General features: G+C 43.0%; 1 protein-coding gene across 1 annotated transcript; it reads left to right on the plus strand.

Moving 5' to 3' along the window:
* Nucleotides 1–1,451: 1,451 nt before the first annotated feature.
* On the plus strand, nucleotides 1,452–9,298 carry ppil1 (peptidylprolyl isomerase (cyclophilin)-like 1). Its single transcript, XM_080000084.1, has 4 exons — nucleotides 1,452–1,599; nucleotides 2,241–2,395; nucleotides 4,000–4,068; nucleotides 8,955–9,298. The coding sequence occupies exons 1-4, from the start codon at nucleotides 1,544–1,546 to the stop codon at nucleotides 9,173–9,175; spliced, it is 501 nt and encodes a 166-aa protein (XP_079856210.1). The 5' UTR covers nucleotides 1,452–1,543; the 3' UTR covers nucleotides 9,176–9,298.
* The last annotated feature ends 11,139 nt before the right edge of the window (nucleotides 9,299–20,437 follow it).

Consider the following 20,437-nt stretch of genomic DNA (forward strand, 5'->3'; position numbering starts at 1 on the left):
ACATGCACAGGTCACTTCCCCAAACAAAAGGGGAAGAAGAGTAAATCATGCCTGTACAGTATGTGCTGACTCAGCAGGGATACTATCAAATAACAATGTATCTACAGGAGAATAAATATTTAAAAGCAATACAGAATGCCTGAGAGCCTTACTGCATCATATTCCATTATATTTTGAATTCTCACCCAGTGCCTTTTGTTTTCCTTTACATAAATAAAGACATTTCCGCCATAAATTTATGCGGAAAAGGCACTTGGTGCATAAAAACTCACAAAAATGCAGGAAATTAAGTGTTTGACGCTCAAAATTCCCTGGGGGAGAACCCCCAGACCCACACCTAATGTACCCCTCCCCCCATGTTCAAACGGAACCCAGGGCCACTACACGCACACACACAAAGTTGTGGACTATTACCTCAAGAGAATAGTGGATGTGGGTTGGATGTGGAGTGGATGGATTAAATTGAATGGGTATATCAATGCGTTACATTAACGCACATTCCTCATTCTTCTGGACTATTATCCATGAACATTGCACATACTGTTACACTTTAGATTGAACATTTGCACATTCCTGCACAAACTGTACAGCTTTATTTAAAAAAAACAGCCCTATTTTACATTTTATTATATATTTTACTCATTGTTTTACATTTATGTTTCATGTAGCACCGAACACCAAGACAAATTCCTTGTACGTGTATGTGTACTTGGCAATAAAGACGATTCTGATTCTGATTCAAATGCATTATCAAAAAGCATGTTCTATGCTTTTTTTATTGAAAGAATTAAAGACTATATACTAATAATCTTTTTCTTGCTATATTGTCTAATTCTAAGTGACCGGAGTTCATTTGAAGTTCTTCAGTTAGAACAGTTAGAATTCTCATTTGGGTCCATATTTTAGTCCTGTGCCTCTGTTAACGGAAAAGAGTTGCCTCCAGACCGTTTTTGTTCACTTGCTATGCTTGCGTTAAGCAAGAGGGAGAACGGCCTCAGATTGGTCTTTGCCTGGGGCCTCCAAAATCACGAAGACCACACCGCTGCATATGTGAAACCTCCACCCTTCTTTTACTCCCTTCCTTTCTCCATTTTTGTACATTTACTACATTTCAGCTATTTCTCTATGCAATTTAATGGAGGTGATCCTCCAAAAATGTCTATATATAGACAGATAAAGCAGGGATGGATATAGGATAGGTAATTCATAGTCAAACAATAGAGAGGCATCATTTTCAAATACTTTTCCTAATTAATGAAATCATATAACCCCCCCCCCCCCCCCTTTCCAAACCCGCCTATGAGGTTTCTCAGGGTTCTGATTATTTCCAATCGACATTTCGGGCCTGTTTGTGTTGACGTAGTATGACCTTTAACCTGTAGGTGGCAGTCACACCAGCGTCCTGTTGCACCCAGCCAACCCGGAAGTAATGGAAACCCGGGCTGCAGCTTTCGAAATACACGCGCTAAGGGAGCGTTGTAGCGCAGCTTTTGGGGAAACACTTTAACGCAAAGCGAAGCGAACTTAATTTCTCGATAGCGTTATGGCCGGAGTTCCCCTAGACGCATGGCGCCCGCCCACAGTATCTCTGGAGACAACGTAAGCTTCGCCGAGATAAACCAATGCAGTCGGCTCCGCAAGTCGCTAACAACGCAATGAACTGAGGCAACTCAGCGTTTCTTTACCGTTGAAACTGGGCCAGGGTGTCTGCAGGTTCTTAAAATGTCTTTTGTTTTTTAATTAACAATTATTATTATTTATTTTTTTTAAATGTCACTCTCTTATATTTGAATCCGTGACATCGTCACTTGAACATAACGATTTTATCTGTTTTTAGTTTAACTATGCAGATTTGTTTTGCTATGAAGTTCGGTGGGGAAAAAAAGTAAAGGTTGTAAAATAAATGGTTGGATTTATTCTCGTTCCTAAGGCAATACCCACCTGCAACATTTCACTCCCGCCGATCTGTACTTCTCTGAAGAAATTATAATAATAATAATAATAATAATAATAATAATAAAATAACAATAACACACTAGTACAGGGCCTGTAATATGTCAAAACACAATGCTCGCCCAGTACATAGTAAGAATCATGAGAAATGTGATATTTTCTTCCACAAAGAGATTACGTGCAAAAATCTGTCTTGAATTTGGTTAGATGTTTTCTTAAAATGTCAGTGTAACTGGTTAGTAAGTGGCTTTCAATCCACAGAGTTTCATTTATGTTAATATTTACAGCATGGGAACAATTGTACTGGAACTTTATTGGAACCATGCTCCCAAGACCTGCAAGAATTTTGCTGAGTTGGCCAGAAGAGGCTACTACAACAATATTAAGTTCCACAGAATAATCAAAGACTTCATGGTGCAAGGTGGAGATCCTACAGGAACTGGTAAGTTCACCCAGAATTTGGTTGCTTAACATATCTGATGTAGATGTGTCATGGTATAGAAACGTGTCACAATATTTTAACATTTCTCAGTTATTTTACTGAGTATTGTGATGTGAAAATTATTAATAATAAAGGAATTTGTCATACAGTAATTTTTTTTGCATACCACAAAAAAAAGTTCTCTTATTTATTTCGGCTGTATACACTTTGGTCTCACGCAGACTTTCAAATGTTATTTTTTTTTTTTACTAGTTTAAAGTGACTACATATGGAAGATTATTATGGCACTCAAAAAGAAATATAAAATACCCCCGTGTATGTAATAAACTCGTAATTCCAAGTTTAATGTTGTAATTCCGAGTTTAAAGTCGAAATTTCAAGAATAAAGTCAGTGCTTACACCGGGACAGGTCCAGGGATGTGCCCGGAGTGGGGGGAGTCCCCACCTTCCCCGCCCAGCTCCAAGCCACAACAGCAGAGGTGGAGACCCTGCTCTTGGATGCGCCTGGACAGGGGAGAGAGCCCCTGTCCGGTACGGTGCGCACCTGGGCTTCATATGACCTAGGTCCCCGCACTCAAAACAATTCCAGGTCCTGCTCTGGGGAGCTGAGCAGCATGAGCACCTCTCTCCGTTAAGACTGCACACGTCTCAGTTCCTCATGTTTGCACCCGAGCGGGATGGTCTTAAAGGGGCTGACAATTTTAGAAATGAATGTGGGAACCCCTGATATCGCCACCCTGGTGGAGGGCAGTGCCGTCGGCAACACCTAAACACACAGGCTGTCCAACGAGAGGCTGCTCTCCACCAGTCAGGCCACGTAGCACTCCTGATGAACACCACCGCCACCCCACTCGTGCGGGAGGTGAAGGACAGGTTCTGGGGGCCGACCTCCCGGGCGACGGCCTCCAGAAACTGCTCCACGCTCATGCCTGGGTCCTTTGGCACCTTTGGCCTGGGTCCTTTGGCACCTTTGGAGAGACGGAGGCGTCGGGCTGAACGTCAAGATGGTCAAACCCGTCATGGCTGTATTCTCACAATGTAGTTTGACTTTAATCTCTGAAATTGCGACCTTATTCTCAAAATTGAATTTTGACTTTAGCCTTTGACCTCTTTCTCGAAGCACAGGGAAATTTTTTTTTTCTTTTTGCATGGCCCTAATACTCTTCTCAATGCGTACTCTTTTCATCTGAGCGGCTCCCCTGTGTTGTATCATTTCAAATCACTAGAGGGTGCTCTGGTCTAATTTCAATGATCAAAACAGAGAGCCCTTCATCCTGTAAAACATGTCTACAATAATTAGAGAATAAAATATGAAACAATTAAATAAACACTCTGGAATCCAAATTTAAAACAAAAAAGTTAAAGGTTTCCTTCAACAGTGATATCTAAAAATTGAATTCAATATAAACCATTAAATTCTTGAAAATAAGCAATGATTACAAGAGTTTGTGAATGGCGAAGAACAAAAAAAATAAGATTATTTTAATTTACTAATAATAAAATAAAGCAGACATGTTTTCAAGCTGCGTTAAACCTTTGCTGCTTCTTGTCCTACAGGGTGTTTCCTCTCAATTTACTACTCTTTTGGGTGTTTTTTCTTGCAGGTCGTGGTGGCGCGTCTATATTTGGTAAACAGTTTGAAGATGAACTGCATCCTGAGCTGAAATTTACAGGTAATCACAGTAAAGCACGTTGTAAATGTGGCATTTCTCTGGAGCAATTTACAAATTTGTCAGAGGGAGCAGAGAACTTTTTGGCTTCTTATTGCTTTGGTATACAGTTATAATCATTTATTCATCAACGTTTTTACATCATAGGTTACGGAATAATTTGTGTCTTAGGATGTTGTGCCTTCCAAATCATTGCAAATGAATATTTAAAAGGGTTATATGGTGAGACAAACAGCCTGAAGAGGAGGGAGCCTATGTCACTAACCCCTGGGCCACACCAGAAGCGACACGTTGTCGGGAATGCGCTTCGGATACACTGCCATGTTAATCAATATGGAAGGTCACACCAAGCAGAAGCATCAGTGGCACGAAAGCGCGACTCAGGTTTTATTTGCGTTATTTCTGTCAGGCTCCTGACCGGGCAGCTCAGATAGTCTCAGGGGTCCTGGTGCCCGTCAAGCTCCGAACGCTAATCTCATGAACTAATCCAACTATGTTCATAAATAAACACTCGAAATTCGAAAGAAACGACAAGCAAAGGGTTCAAAACTAAAGCAAAGATTCACTTTAACCCATTAAAGGTTGATACATTCCGCAACTTGCATTTTGTATTTTTACAATTTGTAATTGTTTCAGTCATAGAAAGTCAGGAGAGCGCTGCTTTCGTTAGCACGTCGTAGTCCGAATGGAGACGGACCCGTTGTGAATTGACGAATTGACAAAATGACACTTGACACTTTCTCTAAGGTGACATGTTGCTTCTGGTTTGGCCAAGACGCAACGCTCTTGGTGCACACTCCAAGGTACAGTAGATGTGACACCCACCCAAACACCCCCGAGTGACCTGTGCTAGACTGGCACAGACCAAATTTCAGTACATAGCTGGAATATTGAGACAGTCACGCCTTTTCAAAAGTTGAAGAGTCGAACTGTAGCCTTCAATAAAAAAATTATTAATGTCCTTATTGGGAACGGGGAGCCCTTTTTATCCATCAATGAAGTTCAAAATGATATTTTTAACACACCGCATGCACCCGTTCAACTTATCCTTCTCGATTTATTCAAATGTGCTAGTATCATTTAGGACCCAGTGCTATGAAGTACTATCGACTCTATACCTTACCTGCAATCATGTCAAATCGGTGTATATTTTTTTCTGTGAAATCCTTTAGAGGGAAAGGGTTGACACTGAAATAGGAATATTTTATTTGAGACCTACATTCATAATAGAAGCTGAAAGTATCCTGTGGAGCTAAAATAAAGTGTTGGTCTGCCCAGTCTGTAAATTTCGACAGGCGTTATTTTAAATTAACCCCTATTAACACACCCCCACCCAAAAATGTGTTTTCTTATGGTTAACTCCTCTAGTACGCATAACTTTAACCATGACTTTATGGATTTTTATTTTATTTTATTTTTTTATCTGCAGAATTTTTTTTCTAGTTCTGTTAGAGCACCGGTTTGCTGTTTTCGTCTTCCGCCACTGAGAAGGGAGAGGATCCACAGTACTTACTTTCGGGAAAAACACACAAACAACTTATTTAATATGGAATATTTGTAACCGTTTAATATACAGTGCTGCTTGAAAGTTTGTGAACCCCCCCAGACATGGTCACTGTCTTTGTGAAAAACATTTAAATAATCTTATTAAACATACATCCAAATCCCAATTTGTAAAGCACATCTTGCAAAAAACAATGGACACACACACACACAAAAGTAGATATATTTTCATTATTTCATTCAACAAAGGTGGTTTATTTCACAAAAACTGAAAATTTAACATGGGCAAAAGTATGTGAACCCTTTTATTAGTAGCTTGTGGCTCCTCCTTTCGCAGCCATTACTTCAACCAAACATCTTCTGTAACCACTAACCAGTCTCTCGCATCTGCTTATGGGGATTTTTGCCCACTCCTCCTTGCAGAACCCAGCCAGTTGAGAGAGGTTGGAGGGACATCTGGTATGCACCAACTTCTTCAGGTCTTGCCACAACATTTCGGTTGGATTAAGGTCCGGACTTTGACCAGGCCAATCCAGAGTACGAATCCTCTTTCTCTAAAGCCATTCCTTTGTAGTTTTGCTGGAATGCTTTGGGTCATTGTCTTGTTGCATAATCCATTTTCGTCCCAGCTTCAACTCCCTGACTGATGGCAGGAGATTCTGGTCAAGAGTTTGTTGATACGCCTGAGAATACAAGGTTCCTTGGATAATATGGAGTCGTCCAGGTCCAGAAGCAGAAAAGCAGCCCCAGACCTTCACATTTCCACCCCCATGCTTCACTGTTGGGAGGAGGTTCTTTTCTTCATATGCAGTGTTGGCTTTTCTCCAAACACGGGGGTTTTGATTGTGACCAAATAATTCCATTTTGGACTCGTCTGTCCAGAGAATGGACTTCCAGAAGACCTCTGGTTTGTCCAAGTGCTCTCCGGCAAAGTTGAAACGGGCAGCTTTGTTCTCTTTTGAGAGCAGAGGCTTGCTTCTAGCAACCCTCCCATGAATGTCATGGCTATGAAATTTTCGTCTAATTGTAGACGCATGCATATTTGTCCCAGATGCTACCAGAGAGGTCTGCAACTCTCTAGAGGTGATGTGTGGGTTGGCCTTTACCTGATTTATTATTCTTCTAGTGCTTCTGGGTGATAGTTTTGATGGGCGTCCACTTCTAGGCAGAGTTGCTGTCATGGTGAAGGCCCTCCATTTGTAAATTATTTGTCTTACAGTGGATGGATGGAGCTGGAATCTTTTGGAGATGGTCTTATAGCCCTCCCCAGACTGATGGGCTGTCACTACCCTCTTCTTCATGTCCTCGGATATCTCCTTTCCTCTTGGCATTGTTGATTTGTATGGGACCACAGTGGTTTGGTTGGTTTCCTCTCTCTTTTAATTAGTGCAGGCCAAATCCTTTCCCAAGGATGTCTCATCTCATTGGTCTGCTTAAATGATTCATTTAGCACCCAAATGTGTTTGACCTTAGTCTGTTACTTGCTTGACTTAACCAATGCAGCTGGGGGTTCACTTACTTTTGCACATACACTAATTCCGTGTTTCATGTCGTTTTTGGGCTACTGAAACAAATCCCACTAAACAAGTACAGTGGTGCAAAAAAGTATTCAGTCAGCCACCAATTGTGTAAGTTCTCCCACTTAAAAAGATGAGAGAAGCCTGTAATTTTCATCATAGGTACACTTTGAGAGACAGAATGGTGGGAAAGAATCCAGGAAATCACATTGTAAGATTTTTAATTAATTAATTGGTAAATTCCTCGGTAAAATAAGTATTTGGTCACCTACAAACAAGCAAGATTTCGGGCTTTCACAGACCTGTAACTTTTTCTTTAAGAGGCTCCTCTGTCCTCCACTCCTTACCTGTATTAATGGCACCTGTTTGAACTCGTTGTCAGTATAAAAGACACCTGTCCACAACCTCAAACAGTCACACTCCAAACTCCACTATGGCCAAGACCAAAGAGCTGTCAAAGGACACCAGAAACAAAATTGTAGACCTGCACCAGGCTGGGAAGACTGAATCTGCAATAGGTAAGCAGCTTGTTGTGAAGAAATCAACTGTGGGAGCAATTATTAGAAAATGGAAGACATACAAGACCACTGATAATCTCCCTCGATCTGGGGCTTCACGCAAGATCTCACCCCGTGGGGTCAAAATGATCACAAGAACGGTGAGCAAACATCCCAGAACCACACGGGGGGACCTAGTGAATGACCTGCAGAGAGCTGGGACCAAAGTAACAAAGGCTACCATCAGTAACACACTACGCCGCCAGGGACTCAAATCCTGCAGTGCCAGACGTGTCCCCCTGCTTAAGCCAGTACATGTCCCGTCTGAAGTTTGCTAGAGAGCATTTGGATGATCCAGAAGAGGATTTGGAGAATGTCATATGGTCAGATGAAACCAAAATAGGTAAAAACTCAACTTGTCGTGTTTGGAAGAGAAAGAAAGCTGAGTTGCATCCAAAGAACACCATACATACTGTGAAGCATGAGGGTGGAAACATCATGCTTTGGGGCTGTTTTTCTGCAAAGGGACCAGGACGACTGATCCGTGTAAAGGAAAGAATGAATGGGGCCATGTATCGTGAGATTTTGAGTGAAAACCTCCTTCCATCAGCAAGGGCATTGAAGATCAAACGTGGCTGGGTCTTTCAGCATGACAATGATCCCAAACACACCGCCCGGGCAACGAAGGAGTGGCTTTGTAAGAAGCATTTCAAGGTCCTGGAGTGGCCTAGCCAGTCTCCAGATCTCAACCCCATAGAAAATCTTTGGAGGGAGTTGAAAGTCCCTTTGTTTGTCATTGCAAACAAAGGGTATATAACAAAGTATTGAGATGAACTTTTGTTATTGACCAAATACTTATTTTCCACCATAATTTGGAAATAAATTCTTTAAAAATCAGACAATGTGATTTTCTGGATTTTTTTTTTCTCATTTTGTCTCTCATAGTCGAAGTGAACCTATAATGAAAATAACAGGCCTCTCTCATCTTTTTAAGTGGGAGAACTTGCACAATTGGTGGCTGACTAAATACTTTTTTGCCCCACTGTACATGCAATTGATAAACATATATCTGACATTTCATACATAAAAATTGGTGATGATAAAATAAGGAAATCATGGTATAACAACAGAAACATCTAAACTGCTCAAGGGGTTCACATACTTTCAAGCAGCAACGTAGATCTTGAGGGGATATTTAAGCATTATGTGAACCACACTTGTGAAAGTGACTCTTTATGTGAAATTTGTGCTTTGTAAAATGTAAATAGAAAATCTGGTGAAATATGCCCGGAGTAAGTTCACACTTTCACTATTAACACTTGATAGTGACCGTTAAAATGATCAAATGTATTTATTTTTTCTGTCTCTCCAGGTGCAGGCATTTTGGCGATGGCCAATGCAGGACCAGACACTAATGGAAGCCAATTCTTCCTAACTCTTGCGCCAACTACATGGTTGAATGGAAAGCACAGCATTTTTGGAAGAGTGAGCCAAGGAATGGGAGTAGTGAACCGTATTGGGATGGTGGAGACCAACACTCAAGATCGACCGGTCGACGATATCAAAATCCTGAGGGCAACTGTAGCCAATTAACTAAACCTTGACTTTTTTTTAATGTTTTTTCCTTTCCACTGTTTTCCTCAATGTCCTTATTAAAGTACGGAGGCTCATATTAGGGACAATATTGATCCATAAACAAAGAAATTCTGCTCAGAAGTGTTGAACCTTTCTGCCTGGGAACCCGATCTCCAATCACATTCCTTTGTGGTTGCTGTTTGGCAAACACCCTCCACCGCAACAAGCTTCTTGTCATCTGTCATCTGTTAGTGAATGGTTGGTTGATGAAATGGTTCAAAATAACAAAAAGTTGTAAACAAGAGTTATTGGCCTGGACATTTTTGGTGACATCTTGTTTTCATCTCTTTTTCTTTTTTTGGCTTGTTTTCTTTACTGGCTGTGTTGCATGGCTCTGGAATATCTTACCTTTAAAAGGTTTTAGTTCTTATACCCCGATAAAAACTAATCTTGCATTTTGCCTCTAAAAAAAAGCCAATAGAAAGCTGTGAGTTAGCTTTGTAACAGTATTCCTCCAGTCAATTCCTCCACACAACCAAGTTATTTTGAAATAAATAAATTCAATGCAATGGTGTGATATTAATAAAATTAATTATAAAATATAATGTGCCGATTGTTAAACAGGATTTCTTACTCAAGCTACAAAAATTCAGCATAGCTGCTAAATACATTATTTCATCTGTAGCTTTCGGTTTCTAGACTTCAGTCTATTTTTTCCACATTTGTAGTCGCATGGGGTTTCACAGGGTGGGCGTTGGAGATATTATGGGTGTGGTAAATTATTTTTTTTAAATAAATTATTTTTAAAATAGTGAATTCAAGACCAGATAATGCTCAAATTACTCCTTTTCACCAACAGCATGATACAGGAAAGCACCCCGTCATCAGTCAGATCCATTCATTTCAAGAGGAAGGATGCTCAGCGAACGTCGTGAACGTAGCCATGGCAACGCAATGGTCAAGTTCAGTACAGCAAATAAAGTTTATGATTGTACAAAATGGTGCAGAATTATAATTAATTTTAATAATATATTCCCAAAAGAGTGGAAATTAATAATGCGCGTTGATAAACAGCAAAAGCAGACATTTTGACATGTATGACATGCTGAAGTTAGTAACATAACTTGTCTGTTTTATCAAGGTGTTGATGTGTAGTGTACCAGCATACATGTCATTGGCTTCAGCTGGGAAAAGGGTCTATGAACTGTGCTAGAGACCGAAATGGGTCATGGTCTGAGAGCTGATAATACAATGTGAAGATGTACTGTATCCGACATAACCAGACTGATACCTAATGAAGGCGTGCAGAGTTGAGACTCATCTGGTGGAGTAAACCTTAAGTCCGCCATTGGGGACATTCCCGAAGAACAAATAACTGTGTCCTTTACTTCCAATGAGAAAGACCATATTTGGAAAGGGCCGAATTGAAGAACTTGAGATGAGTTGGGGAGAGTAGATGCTGTGTCTCCCTCGCCACCTCATTCATGGCTGGTGAGGTAAATCTGCCCCTTTTTAATATGAAACAGTGACACTATTTCCTGAATGTATACCAACCAACACATAGTGACCTTTCATGCAAGCACGTTTCCTGTGCTATCCACCATCTGTTTATCGTTAGGCCATTGCACACTACGTCCCACACCCACACAAAGCATTTGTCTTACTGACAATGGATCCAAACAAGATGCCTTCAGAGAGCAAGAAATGTGGATCTGTTCCACAAATCAGGGTCTGATGGGGATCTTTGTCATCACTACTCTGTAGTTCACATCTCTTATTTGATTAATGTGTTGGATTATGAATTAATAGTGGAATATTGCATGCCGACCAGGCCTGGTGAGACCACTGATTACACAATGGCCATTAGTCCAAGTATTAACATGCACTGGCCTCCAGAATTTTTTACAGCATTGGCACAGGACTAGGGCTAGAGTCCAAATGAACTTGAGCTGTTCATTTGAGCATGCTGAACAACAAACCTTTTCCTTGGGACAAGACAGCACCCACCCCCACGTTACTGGCATCAGTGTCCACAATGAAGGGCTGCTGGGCATCAGGATAGGCCAGCACAGGGGCCTCAATCAGGGCGCCCCGTAGTTGGGTAAAGGCTGCATAGCAGGTGTCATCCCAGCAGAATGGGCCAGGCCCAGGAAACTTCGCAGCTCGCTGACAGTAGTCGACGTTGGCCAATCTTGGACTGCAACCACTTTTTCTGGATAGGTGGCAACCCCCTGCGCACTGAAAACATGCCCCAGGAAAGTTGTCTTTCTCTGGAACAGATGACACTTTTTCGGGTTAAGCCTCATCTCGGCCTGTTGAATGGCAGCGAAAACCTCCCGCAGGTTGGCCAAGGCATGCTCGAAGCTGTTGGCATGTACCAGCAGGTCGTCCAGGTTACACCACACAGCAATCACGGAGAACGGCTGCCAGCACCCTCTCCATCACCTTTTTGAACGTGGCTGGCGTGTTACGGAGCCTAAATGGCATGACTCTGAACTGCCATAGCCCTTGTCTGATGGTGAAAGCCGTCTTTGGCCGTGCCTACGCTGCCACCTCCACCTGCCAGTAGCCACTTCGCAAATCCAGGTAGCTGAACCAGCTTGAACCTGTGATGTAATCCAAGGCGTTGTCGATGCGGAGTAGTGGGTAGGAGTCCTTGGTGATTACAGCATTCAGACGCCTGTGGTCCTCGCAGAACCACCAGCTGTCACTTTTCTTTCTGACCAGAATGGCCAGTGCTGCCCACGGGCTATCTGAAGGCTTGATCACTCCTGCAGCAGCCATCTCCCAGATCTTTTCCTCTGCTACGCAATGCTCGGCCAGGGCCAGACGGTTGGGCTGCAGGCCGATGGGTGGGGATGAGCTAGTGTCAACGGCATGCTGGACCAACCCTGTCTGCATGCAGTCCTTGTCCTTGGCAGCGTAGAGGTCGACGTTGTCATTGAAGAGCTCCTTCAGCTTCCGACGCTGTTGGTGACCGAGTCCCTCAGGCTACGTTCCCAGAGCTCCGAGACTGCTGCGCAGGTCTCAATAGAGGGAAGGAAGGTAGGTAGCGTAGGGGACCACCCGGTTGCTGATGGCGACATAGAGTACCCCTTGATGGCTGGCGGCGATGTAGAGGGCCCCTTTGTGGCTGGTGATGACGTGAAGGGCCCCATGGTGGCTTGCAGGGGTTTAAAGCACCCTCTGGTGGCTGGTGCGGCTTGTCAGCAGCTGTCCACCGGTGGTCTTGCTGAGTCCTCCTCTTCTGGCCTGGGTGGAGCGCTACGGTGGTGAGCGTGGCCCGGGACAAGTCGACCTGGGCATCCCAGCAGGTTAGCAGGTCCAGACTAGGTCCTGGATGTGGGCTAACCAGAATTCATGCACCATCTCCTGGTCTCCAACGCAAATTTGCACTGGTTTCGGGTTCCTTCCTACTGACTTTTTCCCCCATCACCGTCTTCATCTGGACAGCATTAGGGGTCCAGGCTGAAGAGGGTACCCCCCTGGTGCCCCCCTGCAGGATCCTGGGACGGATGAGTGTGATGTTGCACCCAATGTCCACAAGGGCTTGGCAAACTTGGCCATCGAGTTCACAGTCCATGTAGAGGCCCCTGCTATGGCCAAGGTGGCCCACCAGAGTGCATTGGCCTTGGAGGGGAGTCAGGTTTGGGAGCGGGGTTACCCTCACTGGGCCGCTCCCCTGTCATATCCCGGCAGTGGGCCGGAATGTGGCTTGGGTGCGGACACCGGGCAGTCACGGGCTATGTGACCAGGCTCGTCACAGCGAAAATAGCGGTTGGTAGCCCATGGTGGTCTTTGCCGGGGTTGGGGCACTGGGGGTGGCACTCGGCAGATAGGCTCTCCGTCGTCCTGCTCCAGCTCTTTGCCCTCGCAGTCTGCTGCTCAGACACATGGTCGGTATGAGGGTGCCCATGGTGGGGTGGATAGGCCCACTCTGCCTTCTGTAGTGCCTCGTCTAGCAACTGGGGTGCAGTTCGGCTCAGCATATGCTGCCGTAGGCGCTTCGGTGATAGCGCCCGCAGGAAGGCATGCAGGGCAAGGTCCTCCTGGGCTGCTGTGCTGAACTGTGGGTAGCCATATTGAGCGTGGAGCCCGACATCTTCCGCGAGGGTGCCCAGGCTCTCTCCTTCCTGCAAATAGCAGCTAGCCAGCTCCTCCTTGCTTTCATTCGCAAACAGGCGCTGCCCAAAACGTCTCTCCAGCACTGACCTCTGCTGGTGCGAGGTCTAACAAAACCTGCAGCGCCTTTCCCTCCAGTGCCTGGCCAGGTGGACGACGGCCTCTTCATCTCCCCATCTGCTGTACCGTGCTGCAAGCTGTACCTGGATGAGATAGGGCTCCCATGGCGCCCCCAAATCCCATCTTTGTATCTTAGCAGGGGTTTGAGGCACAGCCATGTTTGATTGATGGGGCGGCGTTCATGTCCACCAAAGCTGGTCCGGTCGGTGGAAGTCATCCGGTGGCAGTGGGTGTTGACTGGCCCATCTGGATTCTGCTGTGTGTGACTGATGGATTTTCATAGGCAGCTGACAGCGTTGCAGTTTGCCCCCTGGCTACTGGGTGGCGACTGATCCTGGGTTGGCTTTCATCTTGCGCCAGAAACTCCCTCTTTCTCAGTCGCACTGGTGCCATCTAATTGGGCGGGATGACCTGTTGGCTGGTCCATCTCCCGTATAGCCTCTGCTATTTCACAGAGCTCTCGATTACTTAGTTCCATCCCACTTCTGACACCAATGTGGCAAGCTTTTGCGATGAAACAAATTATTTCATCAAGACAGGGTGTTCTTTTATAAGACACTGTCTGCGTCCCATACAGCACACAACCAGCAGGGGCAGCTTCTGTTTATCTTTACCGACAGACATCACACATCAGAACCCCTGAGGCTACAACCGGCTACGTCAGTCAACGTCACAGTCCTGTCCTAGTCAGCAAGACCAGTCTGGGTCCGGGTCATCCCCCAACACAAACAACACAGCCCAACACCAATAAAACAGCCAGAATGACTTAAAACACATAATAAAACACAACGGAGACCCATAACATCTCCAGACCCATTATCCTTTGCGTCAAACATAACAAAAGGCAAACAAACAAAAGTATTGTTACATGACAATTTTCCAATACAAAAATAGGCTAATAAAGGCTAATAAAATAAATAATAGCAATCACCAGGAACCTCCAAATTGCATATAATAACGATATTCAGCCCCACATTGAGGTTAGAGATGGTTATGTTTAGGTATAAGGTTAGAGATGGTTCATTTCAGGTATGAGGTTAGAGATGGTTAAGTTTAGGGGTAAGGTTAGGGTGACATCAATATCCAATACATTTTTCGCACTATTGGGGTTTTGGAATAATATACGGATAATGGGATGTCGGAATGATGGCTTATCCGTGTGCTTATCCGTTTAAGCCACCAGGATGATGATCCTGGTGGCTTAAACAGATAAGCACACCTATCATATAGGCAAAACGCCTGCAGCGACCCGGATTCAAATCTAGTTTGCGGTCATTTACTGTGTGTGTCTCTCTCCCTCTCTCTACCCCCTATTTCCTATCTCTCTCCACCACTCTTTACAATCCAAAAAAAAACTGCCCAAAAAGTTTTGAAAAGAAAGGGGTCAGCTGTACAAACATGTGTCAAGGCACAGAGATTGGAAGGTTGGAAATTCTAAGAGAATATATGAATGTAACTTTACACAAATTACCCTAATAATAACAATTTTACACAATGTAATTGTCATCGTGTGCCTAGTTTGTACATTACCCCGATACACTTTAGTACAATGTCAAGCATCATTTAATCATTTCAAATTGAATCTGCAAATTAGAAAATTTCCATCGCCAATTTGTTAACAATGTTACTGGCCTGCCAGAGTCCCCCTTTCTTTTATTTTAAAGACCATAGTAATTGGTATAAAAGCTGCAGAAGGAGAAGGACCAATAATATACTGGGCATGTGTTGTTGAACTTCAATAGGTTATACTGTGGCAGCAAAAGTTTCCTGTTGGATATACAGAAAAAATATATTTTGAAGCAAGAAGCAAGATTTTTTTCACACAACTAAAGAAATGGAATTGAAAGCTTTGAATATATCTTCTGATACTGCTTGACTTAGATTGTCATCAACTTGGCAAGAAGGTCTTTTTAAGTGTGAGTTTGAGGTTTCAAATCAAAATGTAGATATGCTATGCACAAAGAGGACTATGAAGAAGATATGTTCCATGACCTTTTATTTACTCTCACTTGCAGTATATAACCAATACTCATATGCTTTATACAACAAATATATACTTTTATTCATATGCTCACATACGGAATTATGGGACCATCGTTATATGTTTGCATCTTATCTTGCAGTCTATATGTAAGAGAGAAGACCTTCAGCCCATGAAAGGCACACTTCCTTTATCTCCACAAAACTTTTTAATTGCTAAAAGAGACCAGATGTGCATTACTTTCTCACTCCCTATTCTGCTTCTAATGGTTCTCTGTGAGGGCTACCAAAGTTCTAAGATGACGCCCAAATTCCTTTAAACACGGCTTTATGTTTAGCCTATATGCTTATGCTTTTATTTAAAGCTTTAAGAAGTCGTACTTTAAATTATTTATCTCTGCACTTATCCATCTCAGCCTAGCCCAGGGAAAATCTTCCACAATTTGGCAAGCCAGCCAGGAGGGTTGCACGTTAGATCCAGGCTGAGGTGCTTCTGTTCGACTGAAAGTACCCAACAACCGGCCTAATAGATGAAGGTGAGCAGCTACCTATTTAACTAAAAGTCTGCATTGGTGTTGGATGTTTTGTGTCGAACAGTGGTGCTTTACTCTGGAGAAGAGCGAACCATCTATAATTTGAAAGGCTGAAAATTGTTTTAAAACTAGGAAAATAATGACAAAATTATTATGGATGAGTAGAGAAATGTAATAAAGAGACAACAAAAGACAATACAAGGCAAAAAAAGGAGGAGCCCTCTGTGCCCTCTGCCTAAAGAGACAAAAAAAGGATAACAAGCTCGATGAGCCCAACAAAATATATATATAAGAAAAGACCAAAGAAGGCAAAAAGAGAGTAGGAGCCTATTTGTGCCCTCTCAGCTGCTTCTGTGTGTGTGTGTGTGTGTGTGTCCGCTTCTTTATGTTTGAGTGTGTGGGGAAGTGAAATTTGTGTCTAACAATAACACCATGTATTATGATAGAAAAACACAAAGAGAAGAGCTTCAAAATTTTTATTATGATTTTAAAATGGTTTCAAAAAAATGTAGCGATACGTAGCGATAAAAGGATTATGCTGTTTAAAAAAAAAAAAAAAAAAAAGACTAAGTAAGGCTAAAAGTAAAAGTGTCATCCAGAGCAGTAAATCAGCTAAATATACGAGCCGTAACTGTTAACATATTTTAATTTAATCAATAACAAAGAAGAGAGAATTGATTTAATAATTATTCTATAATAAATATATAATGGATGAATTAAGGACCAGAGAAACAGCATGGCAAGGTGTGCTTGCTCTGACGTAGCATTGAACCAAGGAAAAAAAAGGGAGAAGAGGAGGATGGATTGTGTTTGTGTGTGTGTGTGTGGGTGTGTGTCTGTGTGTGTGTGTATGTGTAGGTGCGGCTGAGTGAGAAGGTCTCTGTGTGTGTAGGACCTCCTGGGCAGAAGGGCTGCCGTGTCTGCTACTCTTCTCTGATCTGCGTGGGTCGAGAAAAACAGAACTTCACGTGTTCTTGACAGAAACATTGCACCCAACACGGAATCCAAATCCAAAATCGAATGACTGATTAAATCGGAGTAAGTTCAAAGTTGGAATTATTTTTCTTCTCTTTTTTTATTGTCAGTTTGATATGCCGTTAGTTTCAGGTTTTATGAGTACAAGGCAAACTGCATATTTTGCCATAGAGTATTGTTTTGTCACTGTGGTGTGGGGATGGTGTGGTTTGATCAGCCACACCTGACCTGGATCTAGATAATTTGGGACCCAGGATCAGAGTGGCTGCTGCCTGTTGGTTGGTCTAACGAGCAACAGGTAAAAACCCCATTCCCACACCCATTTAGGAGAGGAGCCTTGTCATGACATCTCCATCTGCTCCTGAGCTTATTCCAACTAGCCCACTCTCGACAATAAGCTGGTGTCTACAACCCCTCGTCTCTGTGCCGGAGGTCCCTGAAAACGCCACTGGGATGGCGCGTGGTAGGTGAAACTGCCACAGTTGCCCATGGTGGACTGTCCGACCTGAAGCAATATTCAGCAGGGGCCTACCATGCCCGAGCAGCACAAGGGCATAGGACGCAGAACCCACACTGACCCCAGAACTTAATGTTATTAGATTGTACCGTGTTTGGAGTCATCGTGCCATTCTCCAGATACACAAGTTGACACTTATCTGAGGAAGTAAGCATAAGACCGCGCACACGCGCGAGCATGTTTGTGTGTGTGTGTGTGTGTGTGTGTGTGTGTGAGAGAGAGCGAGAGAGAGAGAAATTTAACTCATCACCCACTCAGTGTAAATCAATCTTCCAAAGGCTAGGCTACCCCATCCTATCTGAATGGTGTTGGACTAGGTTAAAATTACATTCATATACCTATACGTTCCCATACCCTAGATAAATTAGCAATTATTTGGTTTCTCCACATTTCCCTCACTCTGGAACAGATTGATCTTTATTTCAATGCCTACATGCAGAATAGTTGTTCTGATCAGTTTGACAGTAAAAATTTCACAAATAAATGTATTGTTCAGTCATCCACCATAGTGATCTCTGTGGTCTACCAGGTAATTTGCTATTGCCCAGTTTATCAATCGGTTATTTATTTTTCTTAATATACCAAATAGTTTTTGACAGACCAAACATTTTGCCAATCTGATGTTTTAATCCTTAATATAATTGATGCAACTGTGCTGTACTCTTGACTCCTTATATCCATTACATTTATGCTGAGAGCTGTTGGAGAATTTCTCCTGCGTGGTCGGTGAGGTTAATCTGCCTGCTACATGGAAAAAAACCCTGGGAATATTAAAGATATTTATTGGCTCCTCAACTGTGCACAACACCATTTTTAATTGTGCATTCACTGTACTTGGAGCCCAAACACTTCATGTTCGCAGTGGAGGGGAGGAGCAGCAGGAGTCATTTAATTTCACAATACTTTGTTCGTTGTTGAGAAAATGTTCCAAGTTATTCAGCCTGATTTTGGCCAAACTGGATCTCTGTGCACACGGCCTTCACAGACCTTCTGCAATGCAGGAGTAGTCATGTCTCCCAGCAGGATATCAGGAGAATAGGAATTTCCTTTGGGCCTGTGTGAATCGCTGGGGTGCTTAATGTGTTTGTTCACAGACATTATCAAAAGATGAAAGGAGCGGCCTACCACTGTAACAGGCAGTGTCATAAATCACTCCAGGGTTCTCTGATAACAGTGTCCCTGAGTGATAACACAGTTATCATTAACTCAGCTTCTGAACATTGCTTCAAAACTAGATACATTTAGGAAAATGTCACATTTAAATAAGAACTAATCAAAATGATTCTGGTTCTATAGGGCACTCTATAATATCTGATATCTAATTTTAACAATGGAGCTCAATATAAGGTAAAAAGGCTAAATTCAATCAAGGTCTTTCCATTTATATGCTTGCATGCAAATCATCTCACAATAATTCCAATTGAGCCTATTAAATAATCAAATTTGCAAATCAGTTAAATACAAATAGCAATAGTATCAATAATTTATAAGGACCTTTGAAGGCTGGACATGTTATGGCCTCTTTGATCAATCATGTCAGTCCTTCAGGTCTTCCCAATCAGATGCATCACATCTACACTGGTCAAAAGTCAAACTGCAGCCCAGTGGATTCCTATTCAAATGCTCAAATCTGCGGAAATAAAACACTGAATAGACAGATTGTTAAATCCATCAATACACAATTCCAACATTAATGGATTAACATTTTCAAATTTAAACTTTATGTTTTTGACTGCCCAAATTAAAAGCCATTAAAACCGCCATTGTATTTTACATTTATTTTAGTGTTTTAATTTTTAGTACGCGAACGTACACATTCCATTACCTCTCTAGTGGGCAAAACAAAACAAAATATATCCCTCTTTGTTAACCTACTTGCTAAGTTTTATACTGTATATCCACAGCTACCTTATTCAATGTCAAATCGAGATAACTCCTAATACTTCTTACCAAAAAACTGGGAACACACAAACACTATTGTATATCAGACCAAAACTGACAATTTCACTGATGCAATATTACTATTTAATGTATAGTGTTTCATCTATACTATATACTTTTTTATCACATCCTTTAATTTAGAATTATCAATTTACTCATGCTCCATGCCATTATGCCAACCCGTTACTGCTGTAACTACTACCCCACCGTTGGATAATGTAGATAAAGGATTTTCTTATCTCAACAAGCAGATCCCTTTGACACAAGAACACAAAAAGAAAAAATAAATAACTCAAACTTTATAAACCAAAAACAAACGCATTTCTGCTGCTTTTATGCATCATATCTGCTCTCTGCAACATCACAAAAATATATTTTGTCAGCAATTTTTCACCAATTTATATTGGTCAATTTAGTTTTATCAATTTGGAATGCTTTGCGACAAACAGGCAAATAAATACACGCCAACTGGAGCTGTTTTGCCTCCTCCTGCCTCTTCTTCCTCATTCCCTGGCCCTGGGCCGGAACACACCTCCACAACTGGCACCTGAACAGGATGGAGCAGCCCAATGCAGAATCCCGGACGCCTTCCCCCCTGGAACAAATGGTGCTGGCCCTCGCCACAATGCAGGAGCAACAAGCCCTGCAGTTCCAGGAAATGGCGCTCACAGGGTCTGTGAGTGGGACCAGGAGGCGCTCTGGGAGAGCCAACAGGCCATCCAGGTCCTCCTCCAGCAGTGCACCAAACAGAGCAAGGATTGAAACCGGGCCCCCCCATCTCCCCGCTGCAGAAGATAATGGGGGAGGATGATCCTAAGGCATCCCTTACCAACTTTGAACTGATGGCCGAGGCAGCCGGATGGTTGGACTGCAAACAGGCGGGGCAGCTTGTTCCTCTCCTCTCGAGAGTAGCCCAGGTGGCGGCGCATGCCCTACCCCCAGAGCAGCGGACGAGCTATGCTGTCCTCCGCAGGGCGGTGATGGAACGGGTCAAGAGAAAACCTAAGGGCCACTGCCTGCACCTCCGGTCATTCCCCTACGACACCACAGGTCGGCCGTTCCTGCAAGCCCAGCAACTCCTGGACGCGGCTC

Source organism: Zeus faber, assembly GCF_960531495.2.
Source record: "Zeus faber genome assembly, chromosome: 5".
Lineage (NCBI taxonomy): Eukaryota > Metazoa > Chordata > Actinopteri > Zeiformes > Zeidae > Zeus > Zeus faber.

Bases quoted from the DNA above. Each gene is read 5' to 3' on its own strand.
- ppil1 (XM_080000084.1), top strand. From the start codon at position 1,544: ATGGCCGGAGTTCCCCTAGACGCATGGCGCCCGCCCACAGTATCTCTG. The intron at 1,600-2,240 runs GTAAGCTTCGCC...TAATATTTACAG, and splicing joins ACAGTATCTCTGGAGACAAC to CATGGGAACAATTGTACTGG. The intron at 2,396-3,999 runs GTAAGTTCACCC...TTTTTCTTGCAG, and splicing joins TGGAGATCCTACAGGAACTG to GTCGTGGTGGCGCGTCTATA.